At 39.9% G+C, this 24,466-nt stretch overlaps 1 protein-coding gene across 1 annotated transcript; it reads right to left on the bottom strand.

Moving 5' to 3' along the window:
• Nucleotides 1-1,448: 1,448 nt before the first annotated feature.
• plg (plasminogen) lies at nucleotides 1,449-24,081 on the bottom strand. Its single transcript, XM_038272792.1, has 19 exons — nucleotides 23,924-24,081; nucleotides 18,375-18,510; nucleotides 18,189-18,295; nucleotides 17,906-18,020; nucleotides 17,679-17,818; nucleotides 16,870-16,990; nucleotides 16,635-16,753; nucleotides 14,891-15,053; nucleotides 14,629-14,753; nucleotides 14,361-14,520; nucleotides 9,262-9,437; nucleotides 9,029-9,177; nucleotides 8,070-8,163; nucleotides 6,856-6,970; nucleotides 6,457-6,531; nucleotides 6,210-6,350; nucleotides 4,516-4,622; nucleotides 4,085-4,230; nucleotides 1,449-1,799 (listed from the first exon to the last, which is right to left on the bottom strand). The coding sequence occupies exons 1-19, from the start codon at nucleotides 23,970-23,972 to the stop codon at nucleotides 1,638-1,640; spliced, it is 2,400 nt and encodes a 799-aa protein (XP_038128720.1). The 5' UTR covers nucleotides 23,973-24,081; the 3' UTR covers nucleotides 1,449-1,637.
• Nucleotides 24,082-24,466: the final 385 nt, after the last annotated feature.

The raw sequence follows: 24,466 nt of genomic DNA on the forward strand, positions 1-24,466 counted from the left end.
TCAATTACTGCATTAATGCGGCGTGGCATGGAGTGGATGAGTTTCTGGCACTGCTCAGGTGTTATGAGAGCCCAGGTTGCTCTGATAGTGGCCTTCAGCTCTTTTGCGTTTTTGGGTCTGGCATTCTGCATCTTCCTTTTCACAATACCCCACAGATTTTCTATGGGGCTAAGGTCAGGGGAGTTGGCTGGCCAATTTAGAACAGAAATACCATGGTCTGTAAACCAGGCACAGGTAGATTTTGCACCGTGTCAAAGTCCTGTTGGAATCTGAAATCTCCATCTCCATAGAGCAGGTCAGCAGCAGGAAGCATGAAGTGCTCTAAAACTTGCTGGTAGACGGCTGCGTTGACCCTGGATCTCAGGAAACAGAGTGGACCGACACCAGCAGATGACATGGCACCCCAAACCATCACTGATGGTGGAAACTTTACACTAGACTTCAGGCAACGTGGATCCTGTGCCTCTCCTGTCTTCCTCCAGACTCTGGGACCTCGATTTCCAAAGGAAATGCAAAATGTGCTTTCGTCAGAAAACTTGACTTTGGACCACTCAGCAGCAGTCCAGCTCTTTTTTTCCTCAGCCCAGGTGAGACGCTTTTCGCGCTGTTTCTTGGTCAACAGTGGCTTGACACGAGGTATGCGGCAGTTGAAACCCATGTCTTTCAAGCGTCTCTTGAAGCACTGACTCCAGCAGCTGTCCACTCCTTGTGAATCTCCCCCACATTTTAGAATGGGTTTTTTTTCCACAATCTTGACTAGGGCGCGGTGATCCCTATCGCTTGTACACTTTTTCTGACCACAGTTTTTCCTTCCCTTTGTCTCTCTTTTAATGTGTTTGGACACAGAGCTCTGAGAACAGCCAGCCTCTTCAGCAATAACCTTTTGTGTCTTTCCCTCCTTGTGCAATGTGTCGATGGTCGCCTTTTGGACAGCTGTCAAATCTGAAGTCTTCCATATGTTTGTGTAGGCTTCAGAACTGGACTGAGAGACCATTTAAAGCCCTTTGCAGGTGTTTTGAGTTAATCAGCTGATTAGTTTGTGGCACCAGGTGTCTTCAAAATTTAACCCTTACACAATATTCTAATTTTGTGACACACAGAATTTTGGATTTTCATTTGTTGCCACTTCAAATCATCAAAATTAAATGAAATAAACATTTGAATGCATCAGTCTGTGTGCAATGAATAAATATAATGTACAAGTTACACATTTTGAATGCAATTACTGAAATAAATCAAGTTTTTCAAAATATTCTAATTTACTTGCTTTTACCTGTATATGTTCTTCTGATAAAAAAAAAGATCTGCTTGCCAATGCTTTTATATAAAACTCAATGACATACATGTAATATTTTTTACTTTTGATTCTATTATCCCTTTGAAAAACTTCTCTTACACAAATTAAGGTGGAAATAAAAATGAACGGACATTTGAATACAAAAACATTATAAAGTTTCTGTTATTTATTCAGGCAATTCAATAAGCATTTAATATTTTTTATTAATTGATTTGCGATCAAGTATGTAACTCAGATACCCTCTAGATATTTGTTATTTAATGCCATTACAGAAAGAAAAAGCCTCAGTTCTGCATTTCGTTTCATTTCGTCCACCACTCATATTTTTTAGTGGAAGATTTTAATCGGCCTTTATTGTTCTGTCAATCCAGTCCACAAACTTGGAGACTCGAGCGTAGACTCCGGGTTTCATGGCGTTGGCACACCCCAAACCCCATGATGTCACACCCTGAATGATGAACTTATTCTGTGCGTAACACACCAGAGGACCTCCGCTGTCACCCTGTTTCAGGACAAAAACATAAAATAAAATATCACATCCATGTTCACATAAGATTTTAATCATGCTGAATTTCACTTGAAATTTGATCTGAAAAGATTTTTTTCAGGATCTGAGTTAACAGGGACTATTTTATGGGGATGGATTATTTATTCTACTGTGAAGCATATGAACAGCATAACTGATAGTAAAGAAAATATCAGATCTGTGCTACTTTGTGGTTAATTTGTTGGCTTCTTGTTACTAGATATTACTTGATTCCAATATTACCGTCTGTTATTTATTGGAGATACTATGTTTTCGGTTCTACTTTTTTCGGCTGGAATGCCAACATTTTTTTCAAGCCTTTTCCTTACTTTCATTATATATATATATATATATATATATATATATATATATATATATATATATATATATATATATATATATATATATATATATATATATATATATATATATATATATATATATAAGGGATGGGACGATTTATGAAAACTGTCCTAACCGTTTGGTTCGACTGTCTCGGTTCGATTCGTGTGTGTTTCGTTCGGTTCATGCCCTGCTCCTTTTTCTCATAGGCGAAGCGTTTACTCTTCAGAGCAGAAGGTGGCATTTAGAGTGACCTACGATGACGGCGGAAAGAAAGTTGTGGATAAAAGTGCAACTGTGTGCAAGCATTGTGCAACACGTTTTGTTTATGCTAACAGCAACATGACCAACATGTCATGCTAACCCCGAAATCCCTCATACTCCGTCAGCAACCCCCGCTGCGCTCCAGACCGGCTGCTCAAAGCAAAGCCTACAGTCTCCACTGTGGCTCCTGTCCGCTTCCCTCTGAGTTCCTTGGAGATCGTAGAGGGCATGCGTGAGATGATTAAATTCAAAGCAGCAAAACATACGGAAATGATCCAGGGTTTCCGCGGATCATTTAAAATAATTACAATCCATTATTTTTTGGGGGATTTTTTCATTAATTTCATTAATTTTTATGGGATTTTGGTGTAACAATCAACATATACCGAATCAAACCGAAAACCGTCACCACGAAACCGTGAATCGAACCGAACCGTGGATTTTGTGAACCGTTCCACCGCTAATATATATATATATATATATTTATATATATATATTTTTTTTTCAGGTTGTGTTGAATTAATGTAAACTTTTTATATTTAATGTCAGTATTTGTAGTTTAATAATAGATAGATAAAAGATAATTTTGCGCTGCAGAAATATTTTTTTCCTCATATCTCTATAAAAAATAGAACAGTCTTGGAGTCCAAGAAAAGTACACAGTTGTTTTTTTGTATCTCTGCTTATGTCTCCTTGAACCCCAGTCGGCCTTGGCCTCGGTTCTGCTGGAGGTTTCTTTCTGTTAAAAGGGAGTTTTTCCTCTCCACTGTCGCTACAAGCATGCTTAGTGTGAGGGATTGTATTTGAGTCAATGCAATCAACTGGTTTTCCTTAGATAGAAAACTTTGAACCAATTTGACTGTATGATCTGGTTGAACTGTAAAGAGCCTTGAGATGACATGTTGTGAATTTGCGCTATAGAAATAAACTGAATTGAAAACTGAATTTAAAATCATGATCCTTAACGATGCCCAGCATGTGTTCTACTCTTCTACAAGAAAAATGTGAATTCTTAAATAATAGCAGAGAAGGCTTAAATACTGCATGAAGAGAATTCCCCAATTTTCTTCTAAACATGCCATAAACGTATTTCTCTACACATATAAAAAGTCTCCCAGTCTTAATGATTGCACTGTGGAACTAGAAATAAATATGTGTGGGTTAATTGACAAAGCAAACAAACATTTAGATTAATCTGCTTGTTTCTTCTACATCCTTCGATGTTTGTGTATATGAAGGTATTTTAGCTTGTTTAATGTCGAATGAGTCATAAACAAGCCATCTGCTTCTTGTTGGAAGAGTAAATTGACTGAGACCAGATTAAATAATAAAGTTAGAATGTTGATTAATTGAGTCTATCCTAACAAAACATTAAAACATATTTATATGTTATACATAGATCTTTATAGAGTACAATTAGGTAGATATTAAACAAATGATAAGACTTCTGGGTCATGTTTGGGACTGTGCAAATATACTTTAAAAATTCCAGCCTTTGAAGAAAAAGTTTATTCTACAGGAACTAAAATCCAAACTAAATCTACTAAAATACTAAGCTAAGTCTGCTAACTATGCAAACTAGTTTATTGCAAGAATGTGATCAATGCAATAGCCAGTCATAAAGCTGACCCCACAGTGATGCTAGTTTTCTTTACCTGGCAGCTGTCGACTCCTCCGCCAAGGTTTCCTGCACACATCTCGTGGTCTTTAACCCGTCCGTCCAGGAGCTCTGGCCGATTGCATTTTCTGTTCTCAATAACAGGGAATCCAGCTTCTTTCAGGAGACCTTCACCTCCAGTATCTGTAACATAAATTACTTAAGCAATACTACTAAAGATGTTTCCCCTTATGTTTAAACAGTTTTTACGAAACTGCAATCAGACTTTACGTGCAATACTTAGGCACCTACTAATAATTCATGGTGCCTTTACAGCTCTCATTTAATCTCATTTAAGCAAAAGCTGAATTTTGTTTTTAACCTGATATTCATCTCTGAAAAATGTCTTAGATGTTTTACATCTTGGTAAAAGGAGGTTTGGACTATTTGACCAAAATTAAAAAAGGACACACACATCTGTTGACTTACCTTTAGTCTCCCCCCAGCCGGTGACGTAACACTCTGTTCCACTGGGAACAATGTAATCCTTCTCTGGCAGACAAGCAGGGATCACTTTGTCATTTATGAGAGCTGGGCTATAAATGCAGAGAGAAACAAATAAACCTATTACTTAATTGATCCTAGATTAGATACATCCAAATAATAATTTCAGTATTATATTACTGGTTATAATCTACTTTAATAACTTATCCTATATTTGTCCAAAAACCACTTGCAGTCCTTGAATTGTACATTAATTGACCAAAAATATACTATAATATGTTTATATTATATATAATGTAAAATAATAAATCTTGATACTTCTTTGGGAAAAAAAAAGAGTGATATAAAGAAGGAAATGACAGTGAGATTTGAGGAAAGAAGCACAATCAGGTCAAAGGTCAAAGGTCAGAGCTTGTCAGTAATCCAGTTTGTGTGGTCTGTCTTGGTGTTTCCTTTCCTCCTCCACCAGGTGGTGCCCCGTCCTCATTGGGCCTCCCTACGCACCTGCAGCTCGTTGCCTCATTACCTGTGGAGTGTTATTAAGCTGCTGACTGCCATTACCTCGACGCTAGAGTGTTTGCCAATACTGGGTACTCTAGCCATGCTTAGTTTAGCAGAGTCTAACCTGAGTCTTTGTTTTGCTAGTTTTTGGTTACTCTAGCCAAGCTGAGTTTGCTGAGTCAAACTGAGTTTTTTACCTGAGCTTAATCTTGCTGTTTTTTGTCTTTGCCTTTCGGCAGGAAGTCACCCCTTGCTAACACTGGCTCCGGTGCGGTTACCGAGCCGACGGAGACCGCAACTCCCGCACACCCCCTCTCACACCGCCCTTTTGACTACGGTGCGGTGCGGCTCTGCGGCTCCGGCAACAGGTCCGGAGATTTAACTCGCGAGAACAGAAGTTCACTTGAGTTCACGTAACTTCACGCGATAACACGGCCCAAATAAGGATATTTGCAAGAACTTGTTGCGGAGGGCTCCGGCACGCTGCAAGGATAGCTTTCTTGCTGAATTTTCTGCAGCGCCGGAGTGTCTCGGTAACCGCAGCCGGACAGCTCAGCAGCCGGTGAGAGAGGTTTACATCTTTTTAATGACTTGGAATCACTGCGCAACGGTAAGACCGGAGTCAGTGTGAGCCGGGGGTCATCCTGCAAACTGGATGTTTCGGACCTTCTCTCCCCTGGAAGGATCTTCTGAGAACCAAACTGAGCTAAGGATTCAAGTTTGTGGTTTGGATCAACCTTTTCCCCCAAGGATTGTCTGGGGATTCTCTCTGAGCAGGGGACTCATCTCCACAATAACCCGTTCAAGGACTGCAGGAAATCTAAGTGCCAGTCAGCTTCTCCGTTCACTAAGGAACAACCAACCGCAGTCTGGGTAAACCCTGTCCATCCCCTCATTAAACAAGACAATCACTGGAACATCCCACACAGACTGGATTCAATAAAGACACCTTTTTTCTGGAAATGTGAGTCTGCAACCTATTCCTCCTCCTCAAGTCAAAGATTCTAATTTCCCACTGAGCCTGAACTAACCGTAGTGTCTTCCCCTCACTTTCCAGTTCCGGCTTGACAGTGTTCTGAGCAGCACTGGATTCATTTTATTATACTAAATACTACATACAGTACTAAACCTAACATCACACTGTGTTATCACACAATTACCATTAGACTTGTACTAACCTGCTCAGCTTTAGGAGAGCAATGTCAGCTCTATTTGGTCCCAGCACCAGTTTTTCAAGCCTTCTCACTTGTTTGGATTCCTCATTAGCCCTTTCCGTGTGGATCCCCAGCAATACCTGGTAGGAGGAGGGCCGATTGGACCTGCAGAAGCAGAGCATGTCCAAACATGAAAACCTTTCCTCTAGTATGTTATTTTTGATAACAGAATTTGCTCTATAATAGTATGTTTTGGTTGCAGTACTGTGACCTTTCCAAGCAGTGTGCAGCAGTGAGGACCCACTGAGGGTGAATCAGAGTCCCCCCACAGAAATGGATTCCTCCACTGATGAAATAGGAGACAACATAAGCTTCAACACCGATGGTAAATGCTTAGATTTAAATATTTAAACTATTAGAATATCAGATATCAATAATATCAATATCAGGTGAAATGCATATATACGTTTTGTGTAATTTATACATTCAATTGCATTCAAGTTATGTTGCTTTTTTTAAATTCAGCATCTTAGCATAAAGATACAAAATCTTGGTTATTTAATAATTTAGTTGGAAGATGGAATTAGAAAAATAAATACACACATCTTATTTTATCTTTTTAGCAAGGTCTTTCGTGTCATATTTTATCATTTATATTTATTCTACTCACTTTGTTCGAAGGCTGATTTGCCAGGGCCAGGAGTGAGGTTTGGACACACAGCCCCCAACAACACGGCCAAAGCAGCGCATTGGTTTGACAACTGGCGTTCCGCAGTCCATTCCAGCTAGCAACAAAGTTTACAGACCGTAAGTTTCACAGTGGCAATTAGTAAAAGGGATGTTTTTTTTATTGTTTTTTTAAATTAATCGATGGATAAATAGGAATTAATTTCAGACAATGTGACAAACAACAATAAATGAATCAACCCAATACATACAAAAGAATCTAGTTAACATCAACCTAACCAAACAAAAATTCCCTAACTAACTAAATATACCTGAACATAAATAGAAACAAAACCCTCCACCAAAAAAACCTGTCAGAAATCATTCAAAATAATCAAGTTCCATTCAATATTTTCAGTAAATCATTCAAAATATTCAAGTTTCATTTCATATTCTCAGGAAATCATTCAAAATATTCAAGTTTAATTCAATATTCTCAGGAAATCATCAAAATATTCAAGTTTCATTCAATGTTCTCAGGAAATCATTCAAAATATTAAAGTTTTAATTCCATATTATCAGGAAATCATTCAAAATATTCAAGTTTAATTCAATATTCTCAGGAAATCATTCAAAATATTCAAGTTTCATTCAATATTCTCAGGAAATCATTTAAAATATTCAAGTTTTATTCCATATTCTCAGGAAATCATTCAAAATATTCAAGTTTTATTCCATATTCTCAGGAAATCATTCAAAATATTCAAGTTTCATTCCATATTCTCAGGAAATCATTCAAAATATTCAAGTTTCATTCAATATTCTCAGGAAATCATTTAAAATATTCAAGTTTTATTCCATATTCTCAGGAAATCATTCAAAATATTCAAGTTTTATTCCATATTCTCAGGAAATCATTCAAAATATTCAAGTTTCATTCCATATTCTCAGGAAATCATTCAAAATATTCAATATATATATATATATATATATATATATATATATATATATATATATATATATATATATATATATATATATATATATATATATATATACCAGATGCTTGCTGCCTCACTGATAATCACATTAAATAGAATATATCCACTTAAATCTTCGTGTCACTTCGTGACACAAGAACTGTAGAGTTTCTGCTTGTTTATGTAAGCCCATTTAGTAATTTTTGTTAAATAGAGCTGTAAAATAAAATGCACTCACCACAGTCAGGGATCTGGCAGTAGTCCCACTTCTTGTTGCGGTCAGTGGTGTAGCACCATGGTCCGTTAACATCGTTATCCGGGTTTCTGCAGCTCTGATGTAGATTGAAAGAACGAGTGCACATATTCACACATTCTTTTGTTACAAACAAAGCACACTATACATGTTTGCTGGATTTTATGACAAAAATATAAAAGTAGCGGTTTTCCTCCAGGATTGTCAGATATGCAGCCCTGTTCTCAACTCTAATCAGCTTTGCTGTCCCTGCTGTGGATGAGCATTCCCACACCATGATGCTGCCACTACCGTATGTCATGATGATCTGCAGTGTCAGTATTTAACCATACATTGCTTTACACATATATTTCTGTCTGGATCTCATCTAAGCAGAGTACTGCCTTCTGTATATTTGGTCTATATTTCTAGATGGCATTAGACAATTTTTAAACGTGACTTTTTATGGCTTTATTTCAGCAGTAGCTTTCTTATCCTTTCTCTTGGGGAAAGATTTGATGATTCATGTCCCTGTTGTTTAGATACTTTCCTGGTCCAATGCGCCTTAATCAAATAAGGGGGTCATTACCAGGTTCTTAACCAACTTGATGCCATGCTAAGGAGCTCATTGATGAACTTGAATCAACTCTTTTTAAAGACACATCTCAAATGAAGCAGTAAACCATCCCTGCAGGTCTTGAGTTAGATACCCCCATTAAGTGGAAGAGTAACGTCCTACTAGCTAATTCTCTACCTGAGCTACAAACCTTTTTTCTAGGATGTTATATAAACCATGCCTACATTCCTTCTACTTCTCAATACTGAAGTACGTTGAGCTTTTTCATGATTTAAATTCACAATAAAAACACAATGTGGCTTTTGGTTGTACTCTGTGCAAATCTGGAAAGGTTGAAGAGAAATCAAAAGCTTTGCAAGGCAATGTCTGAAACTTAAAACAAACTTACATTTCCCTCCAGACCTTTATCTGGGTGAGTGTTTGGTGTGAAACTGTTGTGTGCATGTGGGCTCTGAGCACTCCAAGCTTGACAAGTCACACCCATGACTGTCATGGAAGTCGGGCCTCTGTAAGCCGCTCCATTTCCAACCTTGCAGTCTGACACAATAACAGAAAAGCAGATTCAATCATTGATAAAGGTGCAGAAATATGACAAGGATAGGGTGAAAACAACAATTGCACCTCTCTCTGTTGGAGTCTGTGTGGCCTGAGGACTGCTTGCAGATGGGTCTGGTACTACGGGCCTGGCAGAGCATTTTTGAAGGTTGCAATACTCCCAGCGGACTTTGGGGTCAGTAGTGTAACACCAGGGTGCTGTGTCTCCATCAGGGTTCCGGCAGAAATTTCTCCTGAGGTCCCTATTAAAGGAGAACAATTGAGTGTGTGCAAACACATAGAAAAGATATGCATTCAGAGCAATATTATTCAATACCCATTTATTAGACCTAAACTGAACCTAATTGGTAGTAAACATCAGTCGGCATCAGCATAAAAGATCTACCTAAACAATGCTTGACAAATATTAGCATATCTGTGTGTACGGGAGTGTTGGCATAGTGGTTAGAGCAGTGCGCTTGTGCTCTAAGAAGGTTTCAAGTACCCGGTTCGATCCCCACAGCCTCTAGTCTGGGTCCCTGAGCAAGACCCTTAACTGCTTTTTCGGAATAAATTTGAACTTTGAGATATAGAGTGGGACCAAGACCCTAGATCTTTATACTTGTAGCTGTAATACATTTCAGGGGTCTCTATGGTAAGTCATAACAATTATTTCTACTAACGTCAGGTAAGTAAAGTCATTACGACTTAAGTCAAGTCAAGTCAGCTTTTATTGTCATTTTCTACATATGTACAAGACATACAAGGGAAATGAAATTACGTTTACTCTCTGCAATATACAAATATACAAGAAATATACAAGACTAACATTTAAAAACTGACATAAAGTGCGGGACATGACAGGTAAGAGTGGTAAGATAAATATAAGTATGAATATAAACATTACTTAATTGACACAGATGTGGTTAGCAGCATTTCAGTGCTTCCTGTGTATTGCCCATGAAGCAATGGTCTAAGGAGCTTGCTGAAGGACTTAGATGCAGGGGTCACAAACCGGTTCCAGAAAGGGTTGTGTGGCTGTAGGCTTTCTTTCCAACCAAGCAATGGCACACCAGACTCCATTCATCTCATGTTCAGACTGCACTCAGTTGATGAGATGAATGGAGTCTGGTGTGCCATTGCTTGGTTGGAAAGAAAGCCTACAGCCACACGACCCTTTCTCTGTCCTCACTAAGACTAAGAAAGTAGAGCACACCACCCCGGTTCTAAAATCCTTACACTGGCTCCCTGTATCTCAGAGAATATACTTTAAAATACTTCTGTTAGTCTATAAATCTCTGAATGGCTTAGCACCTAAATACACTATATTGCCAAAAGTATTTGCTCACCTGCCTTGACTCACATATGAGCTTAAGTGACATCCCGTTCCTAATCCATAGGGTTCAATATGACGTCGGTCCACCCTTTGCAGCTAGAACAGCTTCAACTCTTCTGGGAAGGCTGTCCACAAGGTTTAGGAGTGTGTTTATGGGAATTTTTGACCATTCTTCCAGAAGCGCATTTGTGAGGTCGCACACTGATGTTGGACGAGAAGGCCTGGCTCTCAGTCTCCGCTCTAATTCATCCCAAAGGTGTTCTATCGGGTTGAGGTCAGGACTCTGTGCAGGCCAGTCAAGTTCATCCACACCAGACTCTGTCATCCATGTCTTTATGGACCTTGCTTTGTGCACTGGTGCACAGTCATGTTGGAAGAGGAAGGGGCCAGCTCCAAACTGTTCCCACAAAGTTGGGAGCATGGAATTGTCCAAAATGTCTTGGTATGCTGAAGCATTCAGAGTTCCTTTCACTGGAACTAAGGGGCCAAGCCCAGCTCCTGAAAAACAACCCCACACCATAATCCCCCCTCCACCAAACTTTACACTTGGCACAATGCAGTCAGACAAGTACCGTTCTCCTGGCAACCGCCAAACCCAGACCCGTCCATCAGATTGCCAGATGGAGAAGCGCGATTCGTCACTCCAGAGAACGCGTCTCCACTGCTCTAGAGTCCAGTGGCGGCGTGCTTTACACCACCGCATCCGACGCTTTGCATTGCACTTGGTGATGTATGGCTTGGATGCAGCTGCTCGACCATGGAAACCCATTCCATGAAGCTCTCTGCGCACTGTTCTTGAGCTAATCTGAAGGCCACATGAAGTTTGGAGGTCTGTAGTGATTGACTCTGCAGAAAGTTGGCGACCTCTTCGCACTATGCGCGTCAGCATCCGCTGACCCCGCTCCGTCAGTTTACGTGGCCTACCACTTCGTGGCTGAGTTGCTGTCGTTCCCAAACACTTCCATTTTCTTATAATACAGCTGACAGTTGACTGTGGAATATTTAGGAGCGAGGAAATTTCACGACTGGATTTGTTGCACAGGTGGCATCCTATCACAGTTCCACGCTGGAATTCACTGAGCTCCTGAGAGCGACCCATTCTTTCACAAATGTTTGTAAAAACAGTCTGCATGCCTAGGTGCTTGAATTTATACACCTGTGGCCATGGAAGTGATTGGAACACCTGATTCCAATAATTTGGATGGGTGAGCAAATACTTTTGGCAATATAGTGTACATCACAGAATTGCTATCAGTGTATCAACCCTCCAGACCACTCAGGTCTTCTGGCTCCAGCCTGCTCTGCATACCTAGAACCAGAACTAAACATGGAGAAGCAGCATTTAGTTCCTATGCTCCACTTATCTAGAACAAATTTCCAGAAAACTGTAAAAGAGCGGAAAGCCTGAGTTCCTTTAAATCAAGACTAAAAACACATTTGTTTAGGATTGTCTTCGACTGTTCTAGTTAAACAGTTCAACTAAAAGATTATTAGTTCAACTTTTTATTTTCTTTAGTCCAACTGTTTTTAATATTCTTTTTTGTTTCTGCATTTTTGGCTGTTACACTGTGTCAAGATCAGGGATCTTGTGGGTACCATATCGTGTCAAGGTCAGAGATCTTGTGGTGTCAAGATCAGGGATCTCGTGGGTACCATATAGTGTCAAGGTCAGGGATGTTGTGGTGTCAAGATCAGAGATCTTGTGGGTACCATATCGTGTCAAGATCAGGGATCTTGTGGTGTCAAGATCAGGGATCTTGTGGGTACCATATCGTGTCAAGGTCAGAGATCTTGTGGTGTCAAGATCAGGGATCTTGTGGGTACCATATCGTGTCAAGGTCAGGGATGTTGTGGTGTCAAGATCAGAGATCTTGTGGGTACCATATCGTGTCAAGATCAGGGATCTTGTGGTGTCAAGATCAGGGATCTTGTGGGTACCATATCGTGTCAAGGTCAGAGATCTTGTGGGTACCATATCATATCAAGGTCAGAGATCTTGTGGGTACCATATCGTGTCAAGGTCAGAGATCTTGTGGGTACCATATCGTGTTAAGGTCAGGGATCTTGTGGGTACCATATCATGTCAAGGTCAGAGATCTTGTGATGTCAAGATCAGGGATCTTGTGGGTACCATATTGTGTCAAGGTCAGGGATCTTGTGGGTACCATATCGTGTCAAGGTCAGAGATCTTGTGGGTACCATATCGTGTTAAGGTCAGGGATCTTGTGGGTACCATATCATGTCAAGGTCAGAGATCTTGTGGGTACCATATCGTGTCAAGGTCAGAGATCTTGTGGGTACCATATCGTGTTAAGGTCAGGGATCTTGTGGGTACCATATCATGTCAAGGTCAGAGATCTTGTGATGTCAAGATCAGGGATCTTGTGGGTACCATATCGTGTCAAGATCAGGGATCTTGTGGTGTCAAGATCAGGGATCTTGTGGGTACCATATCGTGTCAAGATCAGGGATCTTGTGGTGTCAAGATCAGGAATCTTGTGGGTACCATATCGTGTCAAGGTCAGGGATGTTGTGGTGTCAAGATCAGAGATCTTGTGGGTACCATATCGTGTCAAGATCAGGGATCTTGTGGTGTCAAGATCAGGGACCTTGTGGGTACCATATCGTGTCAAGGTCAGAGATCTTGTGGGTACCATATCACGTCAAGGTCAGAGATCTTGTGGGTACCATATCGTGTCAAGGTCAGAGATCTTGTGGGTACCATATCGTGTTAAGGTCAGGGATCTTGTGGGTACCATATTGTGTCAAGGTCAGGGATCTTGTGGGTACCATATTGTGTCAAGGTCAGGGATCTTGTGGGTACCATATTGTGTCAAGGTCAGGGATCTTGTGGGTACCATATTGTGTCAAGGTCAGAGATCTTGTGGGTACCATATTGTGTCAAGGTCAGAGATCTTGTGGTTACCATATCGTGTCAAGGTCAGAGATCTTGTAATGTCAAGATCAGGGATCTTGTGGGTACCATATTGTGTCAAGGTCAGGGATCTTGTGGGTACCATATTGTGTCAAGGTCAGGGATCTTGTGGGTACCATATCGTGTCAAGGTCAGGGATCTTGTGGTTTGAAAAAACAACGTTGTGTTTGAAATAAATAGGTCTGGGACCTATAAAGTCAACAGGGTTGACAGAAGTTGTTAAAGACATTGTTGGAGTCTGCATTTTTTTGTTTCATTTATTTTATTTTTTTCCCCTACTTGCTTTAATTCTGCTTTATTTTCCTATATTTTAATCATGTAAAGCACTTTGCATTGTCTTTGCATTGTCTTTGTACTGAATTGTACTATACAAATAAATTTGCCTTGCCTTTCTGGAGCCGGTTTGAGACCCCTGACTTAGAGTAACAACTGTGGGATTTGGACTTAAGAACTTAAAGCACACCCAGGATGTACAGTAAGTGCTGCGCTGTAACGACCGCCAAATGAAGCAGAAGACCAATGCCAGCTGTGTGGTTGTTGTTTTTTTTCTTTCTTTTTTTTTCATATTTTTAAAAGAGAAGGAAAACAGTCCATAGTCCTGTTTCCAAAACAATGATTTTTGGAACTATGGGTTGTCATCCATAATGGCATCTTGATGCTAAGTGTGGAAATTAGATCATAATTCTTATATCACTGCATCCCTAATTGTAGATATAGGTCCATCTCTCTGCTTTGTATTTTATGTTTGTTATGTTTTGTTTTTACAGTCTGTCTGGTGTAGCACTCAGATTTGTTGTTCAAGTGCAAAGAAGCATACATGCATGCACATGAATAATAAAGTTGATCAGCTTTCAAGCAGAAGAACTTCTACTTCATCTTAATTTCCCTTTTCTCATGTTAATTTTCTATACTCACGCTGTGGGGAAAATTGATGGAGTTTTTTCATGTATGTGAGGTGTCTGTGAGATCCACCACTGGCATCTTTTCCCACTGATGGTCTCTGATGTTATTCCCCGGTAACTACTGCCGTTCCCCTCATAGCAGTCCTCTTCTTCAGGGGGAACTACACCTTCAGCTTTACAGAGACAAAAAAAAATTCAAATTTCTTTTCTTATGCCAACTCCAAATGCATTCAGAGTTAAAGGTTTTTTTTTTAATAACATATTTTTTTATCCTGTTATACCTGGATCTGCAGAGTCTCCGCAGCGTGGCACATTGCAGTACTCAAAGCGAGTTTGAGAGTCAGTGGTGTAACACCAGGGTTTCCTTTCATTGTCAGGATTACGGCAGTAGTTATTATCTAAACCTCTGGAAAAGAACACAGATAAGGGAAAAATGAAATATTTAACAGCTATTTTTTTTTTGAAGGAAACCTAGTAAGAGTAGAAATAAAATCCTCTAAAACATTTTAACATCGCTTGTTTAACAAGTTCTTTTTTTCTTACTTGCAGGGGTAGTTTTCAGGTGTGCGGTTGTGTTTATGAGGCGTCTGAGCTGACCAGCTCTGACAGGTTTTACCACTTTCTGTCACAGCAATCGTTCCTCGGTATGCTTGACCCTCACCAGTGATGCAGGTCATCTCAGGAATGACAGTGGGAGGTTCCGATGCTACAAAACATTGAGAGTTTGGAGGTTGAGAATAGGAATACATTCCTCCGAGTGCATACCATGCTCTTGTAACATAAGTACATGTAAATAGAAAAACATTGAATGTTACCAAATAACACCCTTTGTGGCACATATCTTGTCTTTTGTTTTACCGATTGTTTTACAGCCGCATCCGTGATTGATTCTCTCTCTGCTTGTCAGGGTTGGAAGCAATGTTTCGATGGGTTTGAAGTTGGTTCCTACATTTTTTTTTATCATCAGCTGAAGGATTGTTCAGAGCTCTGTGAGATTTTCAAAACTCTGGATTTTACCATATAACTTAACTGATCCTTCTGCTGTGTTCCTTGGTCTTATGCTGCTGGGTGTTCTCTAACAAACCTCTCAAGCCACAATCAGAAAAGCTATATGTATTCCTAATATGTTACTCACAAGGAGACTGTAAACTAATTATAATTTTTGTTCAGGAACAAAAATGACTCATGGGGACATTTCATTGACTGACATTCCTTTTATATGGCCTAAGCCAGACCTTTACCCTAACCCTAACTATTACCAACATATGCCTAACCCTAACCCCTACCTGAACTGAATTTACACCTTAGTCCTTAACCTAACCCAGGTTAAAAGAAGGGAACTTTTCCATATGGGGACCAGGATTTTGGTCCCTATAAGGACATAGGTCCCCATGACGTGACTGTGTAAACAAAACAAAGTCTCCACACTGCTATGAAAGCAATTCCACACTTAAATCCCTCCCTAAATCTAACCCCAACTCACAGGACAGAACATATGGGGACCAGTTGAACGTCCCCATAGGTACCTGTAAGTCCCCATGTATAGGATATCTTACAAAATGCTTCAGACAGATGGACGGACGGACAGATTGAAAGAACTGCAAATACACTGAGGTTTTTTATCTTATAAAACAGAGGTCTTCAACGTTTTCCAGGCCAAGGACCCCCAAACTAATGGCGAGATGGAGCGGCGACCCCCTAATTATATATATTGCATGAAATTGTGTTATGTCAAACTGGTCCTATAGTCACTTTATTACATACGGAGTAATGAAAACCAAAATTGTTTTCGCCCTGTGATTATTAAAGTATTTCTGATTCTGATTCCTCGTTGATGGGTCAGGTGCTTGAAAGAGCTCCTGTGTGTCGCTGAATGTGTGCATTGATGACTGAAAGACATCTTCTGCGCCATATATATCGGTCGGCAACAGTTTGGTGAATTCATGTTAATGTGTATTTAAAGACATTTCAATAAGGGGGAAAAATTGCAAAACTTTCGTGACCCCCATGCAGCACCTCTGTGGACCCCCTAGGGGACCCCCTGTTGAAGACCTCTCTTATAAAACATTGCATCATCTTTATTCCATTTCATATTCTAACACTATTTTAGTTTAATAAACACATTTCTGACACAATTCAAAGGAAATGTATAGTTCTCATGACAATGACACAAACCCCATTATACAATGTGAAAAAGCATAAGTTTTACTCTCTGTGGTAAAGTCTGTATCAAAGAGCAAGAGTAGTTGCAAAGACTAAACAGAGAGAATTAAATGTCAGCACTCACTGCAGCGTGGTATGGAGCAAAAATCCCATCGTTTGGACGTGCTGGTGGTGAAGCACCACGGTCGCGGATCTCCATCTGGGTTTCTACAGTAGTTCTCCTCAAGATATTTTTCTGGAAGGCTACAGAAATTATTATTATTTTAGATTTACATTATCACTTAAAATATATATTTGAAACCAGACTAATTAAACCTAGTTAATAATAATGACAAAATACAATTTTAGTCCTGTCTTACGCTGAGGGGCTGTAGCCATGATTGTGAGGTTTCTGGGAGTCCCAGCGCTGGCAGGTGAAACCATTTTCAGTGATGGAGGTCTTTCCTCTGTAATCCTCTCCACTGCAGTGAATACAATCCTCTGCAACCATTTTAAAACAAGCCAGTCAGAGATTGCTTGTAATATTTTTTCCATCTATTCTTTAAATTAGACTAGATTCAACTTTATTGTCATTACACATGTACAGGTACAAGACAACGAAATGCAGTTTAGGTCTAACCAGAAGTGCAATAGCAGCAAGTGCAGGATAAATAATTGTTCCATAAATACAGGAAATGGGTTTTCTACTGAATGAGTATAGAGATGAATACTATTATAAATAATGAATATAATATATAGATCACTAGTGTTATGAACTAAATTTACAGTTGGATATGTACCGAATATAATATACAGATGGATATTACTATTAAAAAAAGGTTTTTACAGTTATGTGCAATAGCACAGGTGGGTTTTACTATAAAATGAATAAATAGAGTTTGGCCAGAAGCTATCTAAATTACAGTAAAGTGCAGTGGAAGGTAATTGCATATTTCAGTTAAAGTATGTTATTGCAGATGTAAATGTAAACAATTGGTGCTGTGAATAAACAGTCGGCAGAGCAAATATAAACAGTCGGCATTGTGGAAGCCTTTCATTTCTGAATATGTGATCTTAAACAGACCTTTGCCCTCAAATATGTATTTTACCCCAACATTTATACAACCTTTATTAAACATCTGAAAAGGGATCTTTAAGCTTCTCTTGTAGGAAACAGCATTAACTCTACCTGTACAGCTGGGGACATTGCAGTGTTCCCAGCGTGTCTCTGGGTCAGTGGTGTAACACCAAGGTCCTTGGGAATCAGAGTCTGGATTTCTGCAGAAGTTTGAGTCCAAGTCCTTGAGAGGATGAGTCTGCGGTTTGTAACTGTGGTTAAAAACATAAAAGGAATAGTTAGGGAGAAAAATCTGACAATAGGAGCAATATAATGGAGAGAGTTCCGTGAATAAATACTTGGGTTTGTGTGGAAATTTGGCATCCCATCTCTGACACAGCTTTCCTGTTTTCGTTCGGTCTTTGGTCCCTCTGTAATCTACTCCAATTCCATTTACACACTCCAGGAGGAATTCTAAAGAAGACAGGGCAATTTTACACAGTGAATCATGTAATTAAACCCAAAACACAAACGAATGGGTTTAACTTGATCTCATTGATCTCTGCTGTGTTTGCAGACAGAGCAAACATGAACAAATGTGGTATATGGTTAAAAAAATGGGTTAAAATGTAGAGAACTTGCTGTTTTTTTCATATAAAGCCGAGCCCTGTTTGCGCAGGACAAGCTCCGTCTTTGAATTTGCTGCTGCCGTCCAACACTCCTCATCCTTCTCCACATATGCAAAAGCTCTGCAACATTGACATGAATTCAACCGTTAAACTTACAGCAAAGACTGTAGACGACATATTTTATGATTTGGGAACCTACTTGCATATGAAGGATGTTTCAGCGTCACATTTGACTGCACAGTCGGCTACATTGTGTACAGTGTATTGTCTTTTGTGGAGAGAAAGAACCCATGCACCCTCAGTTTTAGAGTAGCCATCTACTTCTGTGCCACCAACTGAAAAAGACAAAAATTTTTACAAGTTTAATCAAAAGTTAATGGATATAGTCCTATAGCTTAATGTTAAACATCAGTAAATTGATTCATGTTGAAAAACAAAGACTGGACTGATGATTTTGCTCTTTGAATTTTGGATTTTATTTAATTCTTTTTAATCTTTATCTGCATTTTCTTATGTTTTATATTACCTTAAAGGGATAGTTCGGGATTTTTGACATGAATCTGTATGGCATCCCCATCACCAGTGGCATGCAATCACACTGACTTACCCCTGGCAGCATCCTGTGAGCAGAGTTCTGGTCCAGCTTTGGTCAAGCCGAAAGTAGTCCGGCAGGTTTGCTAGACCCAGCGAAATAAAACGTTTCTCTTCCCAAAACATTATGTGTTCAAAAGAGTGATATTTTTGCATCCCAAAAACATTGTAGTGGAAAAAGTCACACGTCGTTATCACTTGGTCCTATTTTCTCTCTGTTCGTATCAGTGTGCGCGACACCATGACCTGACAGCTAGGGCCTACCTGTTTGATTCGCGACTGTTTACTACTGGGGAAGATGTCTGACTACGAGAGCTACGAGGAAAACATCGACTTCCACTTAGAGCCAAAGGGATATCTTTATGAACCCGAGTACACTGACGATGAACTTCGACAAATGGAGTTAGATCGGGCAGAAAGAGAGAGGGTGGACAGAGAAGTGATGGAAGCTGAAGCCGGAACCTTTCCATTGATGAGGATGTCGGAGTTGCAGCAGCTGCTGTCTGCATCACAAACAACAGCGACTTCCCTGCCCTCCTCAAATGTCTAATGAACTTGGTTAGCTCTAAAGCTAGCTCGGTGGTGTTGCTTGTAAACGCAGCTGCTAAGTTAGCACTGAAATGAGCTGGAAAAGTTGAGCTCGCTGTCAGAATGACGGCGCGCACTGATACGAACAGAGAGAAAATAGGACCAAGTGATAACGACGTGTGACTTTTTCCACTACAATGTTTTTGGGATGCAAAAATATCACTCTTTTGAACACATAATGTTTTGGGAAGAGAAACGTTTTATTTCGCTGGGTCTAGCAAACCTGCCGGACTACTTTCGGCTTGACCAAAACTGGACCAGAACTCTGCTCACAGGACGCTGCCAGGGGTAAGTCAGTGTGATTGCATGACACTGGTGATGGGGATACCATACAGATTCATGTCAAAAATCCCGAACTATCCCTTTAAAAAGACCACCAGAACCAATTTCCCTGTGTTTGATAACTGCAGTAATACATTAAACTCAGTGACTGCTTACATTTTCTTCCACACTTTAATGGCTGTCAACATAACCGAAAACAAGATCTACACTATAAAATCTAAAAATCCAATTCAGTTTATTTATATAGCACAAATTTACAACACATTTCATCTCAAGGCACTTTACAGTTCACCAGATCATCCAGTCAAACTGATTCAACGTTTTCTATTTAAGGAAAACCAGTTGATTGCATCGACTCATTGACTCGAATGCAATCCCTCACATTAAGCATGCTTGTAGCGACAGTGGAGAGGAAAAACTCCCTTTTAACAGGAAGAAACCTCCGGCAGAACCAGGCTGATATTTCTCTTCAGGATAGTGTCACAGCCAAACAGACGAGGCAAAACTACTATGAGAAAAAGCAGAGAGAGCATAACGTTAGAGATTGAACTAACAGATTCTGCAGAGTGGGAGAATAGAGATAGAAGGAAGCAGAATGATGAAATAGGGGACCCTATGTCCTCCAGAAGTCTAAGCCTATAGGAAAGTTTTAAGCCTACCCTTAAAAGTAGACAGGGTGTCTGTCTCACGGACTGAAACTGGTAATTGGTTCCACAGGAGAGGAGCCTGATAACTAAAAGATCTGCCTCCCATTCTACTTTTAGAAATTTTAGGAACCACTAGTAAACCTGCAGCTTGAGAGCGAAGTGCTCTGTTAGGAACATAAGGAATAATCAGATCTCTGATATATGATGGAGCTTGGCCATTTAAGGCTTTATATGTGAGAAGGAGGATTTTAAATTCTATTCTGGATTTAACAGGAAGCCAATGAAGAGAAGCCAGGATAGGAGAGATATGATCTCTCTTTTTAACTCAGCTGAAGGCTTTTAACTACAGTTTGTGGACTTCCTGATAGTAAAGAACTACAATAGTCCAGCCTTGAAGTAACAAATGCATGGACTAGTTTCTCAGCATCACCCCCTGGACAGGATATTTCTAATTTTTGCAATATTGCGCAGAGGAAAAAAGGAAATTTCTAGAAACCTCTTTAACATGGGATTTAAATGACAGGTCCTGATCAAAAACAACACCAAGATTTTTTTATTTATTATCTGAAATCAGTTTAATCCCATCCAAATGAAACGACTGACTAATCAGCTTATTTTTCAAAGACTCTGGTCCAAAGACTATAACTGAGAAGCAGAAAGTTAAGAGTCATCCGGGATTTTATTTCTTCAAGAGATGCCTGTAATCTGTGTAATCTGGATTTATAGACAGATATAGCTGGGTATCATCAACATAACATTGGAAATTATCCCATGCTGTCTAATCATTCTACCGATTGGGAGCATATATATATATAGTAAAGAGAATTGGTCCTAGCACTGATCCCTGCGGTACTCCACTGGTAACCTTTGAGCATGAGGAAGATCTGTCATCAACGTGAAAAAACTGAAATCGATCAGATAGATAAGATTTAAACCAGTCTAGTGCTTTTCCTTTAATTCCTACAAAATATTCAAGTCTTTCTAAAAGAATATTATGATCAACCGTAACTCAAATGCAGCACTGAGCTCCAACAGGATGAGTACAGATACAAGTCCATTATCTGAGGATAATGGACTTGTATCTGTGAGAACATCATTAGTGACTTTTCACCAGGAGTTGAAAGGGTGTGTTCCAACTATAGAGGGATCACACTCCTCAGCCTCCCCTTGAAGGCCTACTGTATGTCAGGGTGCTTTAGAGGAGAGTCCAGCTGGTTATCAAACCTCGACTTTAAGAAGAGATTCGTGGTTTTCATTACAGCCATGGAACTGTGGACCTCCTCTGGACTCTCTGCAGGGTTCTGGAGGGTACAGGAGAGTTTGCCCAAATGGTGCACATGCATTTTGTGTACCTGGAGACGTTATGCAACCGTATCCCTCAAGGTGCCCTGTGGGGGGCACTCCAGGAGTGTTGCTTTGGGGGCTCTTTACTGGGAGCCATCTGGTCTCTGTACAAGTGAAGCAGGGGCTTGGTCCGCATTGTCAGCATTAAGTCGAAATAGTTCTCTGCGCATGATGGACTCTGACAGGGCTACCTTCTTTTCCAGGTCATGCTCATAACCTTTAAGGACAGGATTTCTAGGCGCAACCAAGGGCCAGATGGGGTCTGGTTTGCAGACCAGCGGATCTCGCCCTGACATTCACAGACGATGGGTTTCTTTGAGCTGCCTCCTGCCAAGACCTACAACATGCACTTGGATGGTTTGCAGTAAAGTGTGGAACAACTGGGATGAGAATCAACTCTTTCAAGTCCAAGTCAATGGTTCTTGACTGAGAAAGGGTGACTTATCCCCTTCAGGTGTGAGGATAGTTTCCACCTTAAGTGGAGGAGTTCAAGCATCTCGGGGTCTTGTTCCTTCATCAGAGAATGGAGCCAAAGACTAATTCAACGATTAACGAATGGGTGCTGCTGCTGCTATAATTCGAATGGTGTACCGCTCTGTTGTGGTGAAGTGAGAGCTGAGCAAAACAGTAAAGCTCTTGATTTACCAGTCGGTCCATGTTTCTACCCTCACCTATGGTCATGAAGTCTGGATCATGACCGAAAGAACAAGGACCCAGATAAAATAGGCTGAAATTAGTTCACACATAAGCTTGGCCATCTGTAAACTCGATTAGGGGGTCGATCTTAACTCCCCTCTGACCTTGGGTACTGGTCATCAGGGAGAGGCTATATATATGTATAAAAAAAGAACTCCCCTACCCACCGCGGACGGTCTTTCTTTTTCCTCCAAGCTCAGGTCCTCTAGCAGAGGCCTGGGAGCTTGAGGGTTCTAGTATCCTAGAACACAACCCTGGTGCTCAGTGCTATAGAGGCACTGCTGTTAGTAGATTATTATCTTAGCAAATGTACTATCTTAGAGTCTGTTTACCATTATTCAATTTGATTACCAAATTTGTTGAATCTAACTTCAGTGATCCATCCATCCATTTTCTTACACGCTTGTCCCAATTGGGGTCGCGAGGGGTGCTGGTGCCTATCTCCAGCTGTCAATGGGCGAGAGGCGGGGTCCACCCTGGACAGGTCGCCAGTCCATCGCAGGGCAACACAGTGACACACAGGACAAACAACTATTCATGCACACACTCACCCATAAGGAGAATTTAGAGAAGCCAATCAACCTATCAGTCATGTTTTGGACTGTGGGAGGAAGCCGGAGTACCCGGAGAGAACCCACGCATGCTCAGGGAGAACATGCAAACTCCATGCAGAAAGACACCGGGCCAGGAATCCATTAATTACAACTAAACCACATAAGAGTTTTCAAACAGAACTTTTCATATAAAAAGCAAGCCTTGCTGGTCAAAATGCTCTTCTGTGGTTTGTCTCTTGTATTTGCAAGTTACTAGTGCATTGCGTGACAGGAACAGTGGAAAACATTAAGTAGTCCTTCCTAATTCCTTCTTTCTACTTTAATAAAAAGGTAACAAGAAGTCTTTTTAGCTAAAAATAAAATAAAAAATAAGCAGATTAATTACATTGGAAATGTAAAAGCGTTACTAAATGGACTTACAGAACAGATTTAGAGCCAATAAGACACTTTTAATACTACAGAAAATAAAACGTTTTATTTAAACTTTACAGATTCTTGTAAAAAAAATAATTTAAAGGAGTTGAGTTGTATGAAAAATACAAATATTGGACTTTTGAAAAAAAAAAGAAGCTACAGACAGCATATACCTGAATAGATCTACGTCAAAGGCCTTGTGAAAAAATGTTATTGCCCTGAGCTTCAGCCACACATTACTCCCACCTTCTGAGTATCAAGGTCACAAGGACACAATGATAAACAGAACTGGAACAAAACAGAATCACACTGATTACATCAGGGCGTGTTTTCCATTTACTTAATTTCTTATTTGACTCAGTATATTAGATGAAATGCAATGACTAGAATCTGTTCAGTCAAAAGTCGATAGCTCTACAGAAAATGGAAAAAGTGAATTTTTTAGCAATAAAATTAGAAATTTTTTTCTTCTATCTTTGAGCAAGGAACACATTCCGGTAGAATTAGATCTTATTCTACTTTAAAGGATAAATTCTATGAAGCTCAGCTTTTTTTTCTCATCTCAAACCTAAACAACTATTAAGACTTGGTTCAAGGAGTCATTACTATGATCTATAAATACTTTTGCTTACCAGAGCAGATGAAGGTCGCAAGGAGAAAAGCTGCCTTGTATAAGTCCATGTTAAAGGCCCCACACTAGCAGCTCATTATCAACTCACACTGACGTCCTTTGTGATGTATAATTATGGTCCTTATAGCACAGTCAGGAGGATAAATAGTACAGCTTAGCTATTTGTCAATGATTGACAAGGACAGCAAAGAGCAAAGGGTCAAACTCCTTTTTTAAGGTGGATTTTTGGACCAAAGTGGTACTTTTGCATCCTAATCTAAAGGCATTTCATTCATAAAGAGCCCTTTACTATTTAGTTCTCACCTTGCTCTGGTAAAAATCAACAAGATCAGCCTGAGAGGAGTTTATATTGCCTGAACTCAGAGGACAGTGCAGGTTTTGTTGTTGTAAACCCACCGTATTAGGTGTAAAGTATTTTTTTCTGGACTTTGATCCCTTTAAACTTTTAAACACGGTGTTTACTGTAAACATAGCAGTTTGATTACAGGTGCAGATTTTACTTATAAAGACAGATAAAAAATGTTTTATGTAGAACAATTGCTTT

The sequence above is a fragment of the Cyprinodon tularosa genome, unplaced genomic scaffold (assembly GCF_016077235.1).
Source record: "Cyprinodon tularosa strain WSP-4 unplaced genomic scaffold, ASM1607723v1 ctg84, whole genome shotgun sequence".
In the NCBI taxonomy this organism is placed as follows: domain Eukaryota; kingdom Metazoa; phylum Chordata; class Actinopteri; order Cyprinodontiformes; family Cyprinodontidae; genus Cyprinodon; species Cyprinodon tularosa.

Excerpts from the sequence above, each read along its gene's own strand:
- plg (XM_038272792.1), bottom strand. The coding sequence starts at position 23,972 with ATGGACTTATACAAGGCAGCTTTTCTCCTTGCGACCTTCATCTGCTCT. Across the intron at positions 18,511-23,923 it reads TGCGACCTTCATCTGCTCTG|TTGGTGGCACAGAAGTAGAT; the intron begins GTAAGCAAAAGT and ends TGTCTTTTTCAG. Across the intron at positions 9,438-14,360 it reads CCATCAATTTTCCCCACAGC|GGACCTCAGGAGAAATTTCT; the intron begins GTGAGTATAGAA and ends CTCCTTTAATAG.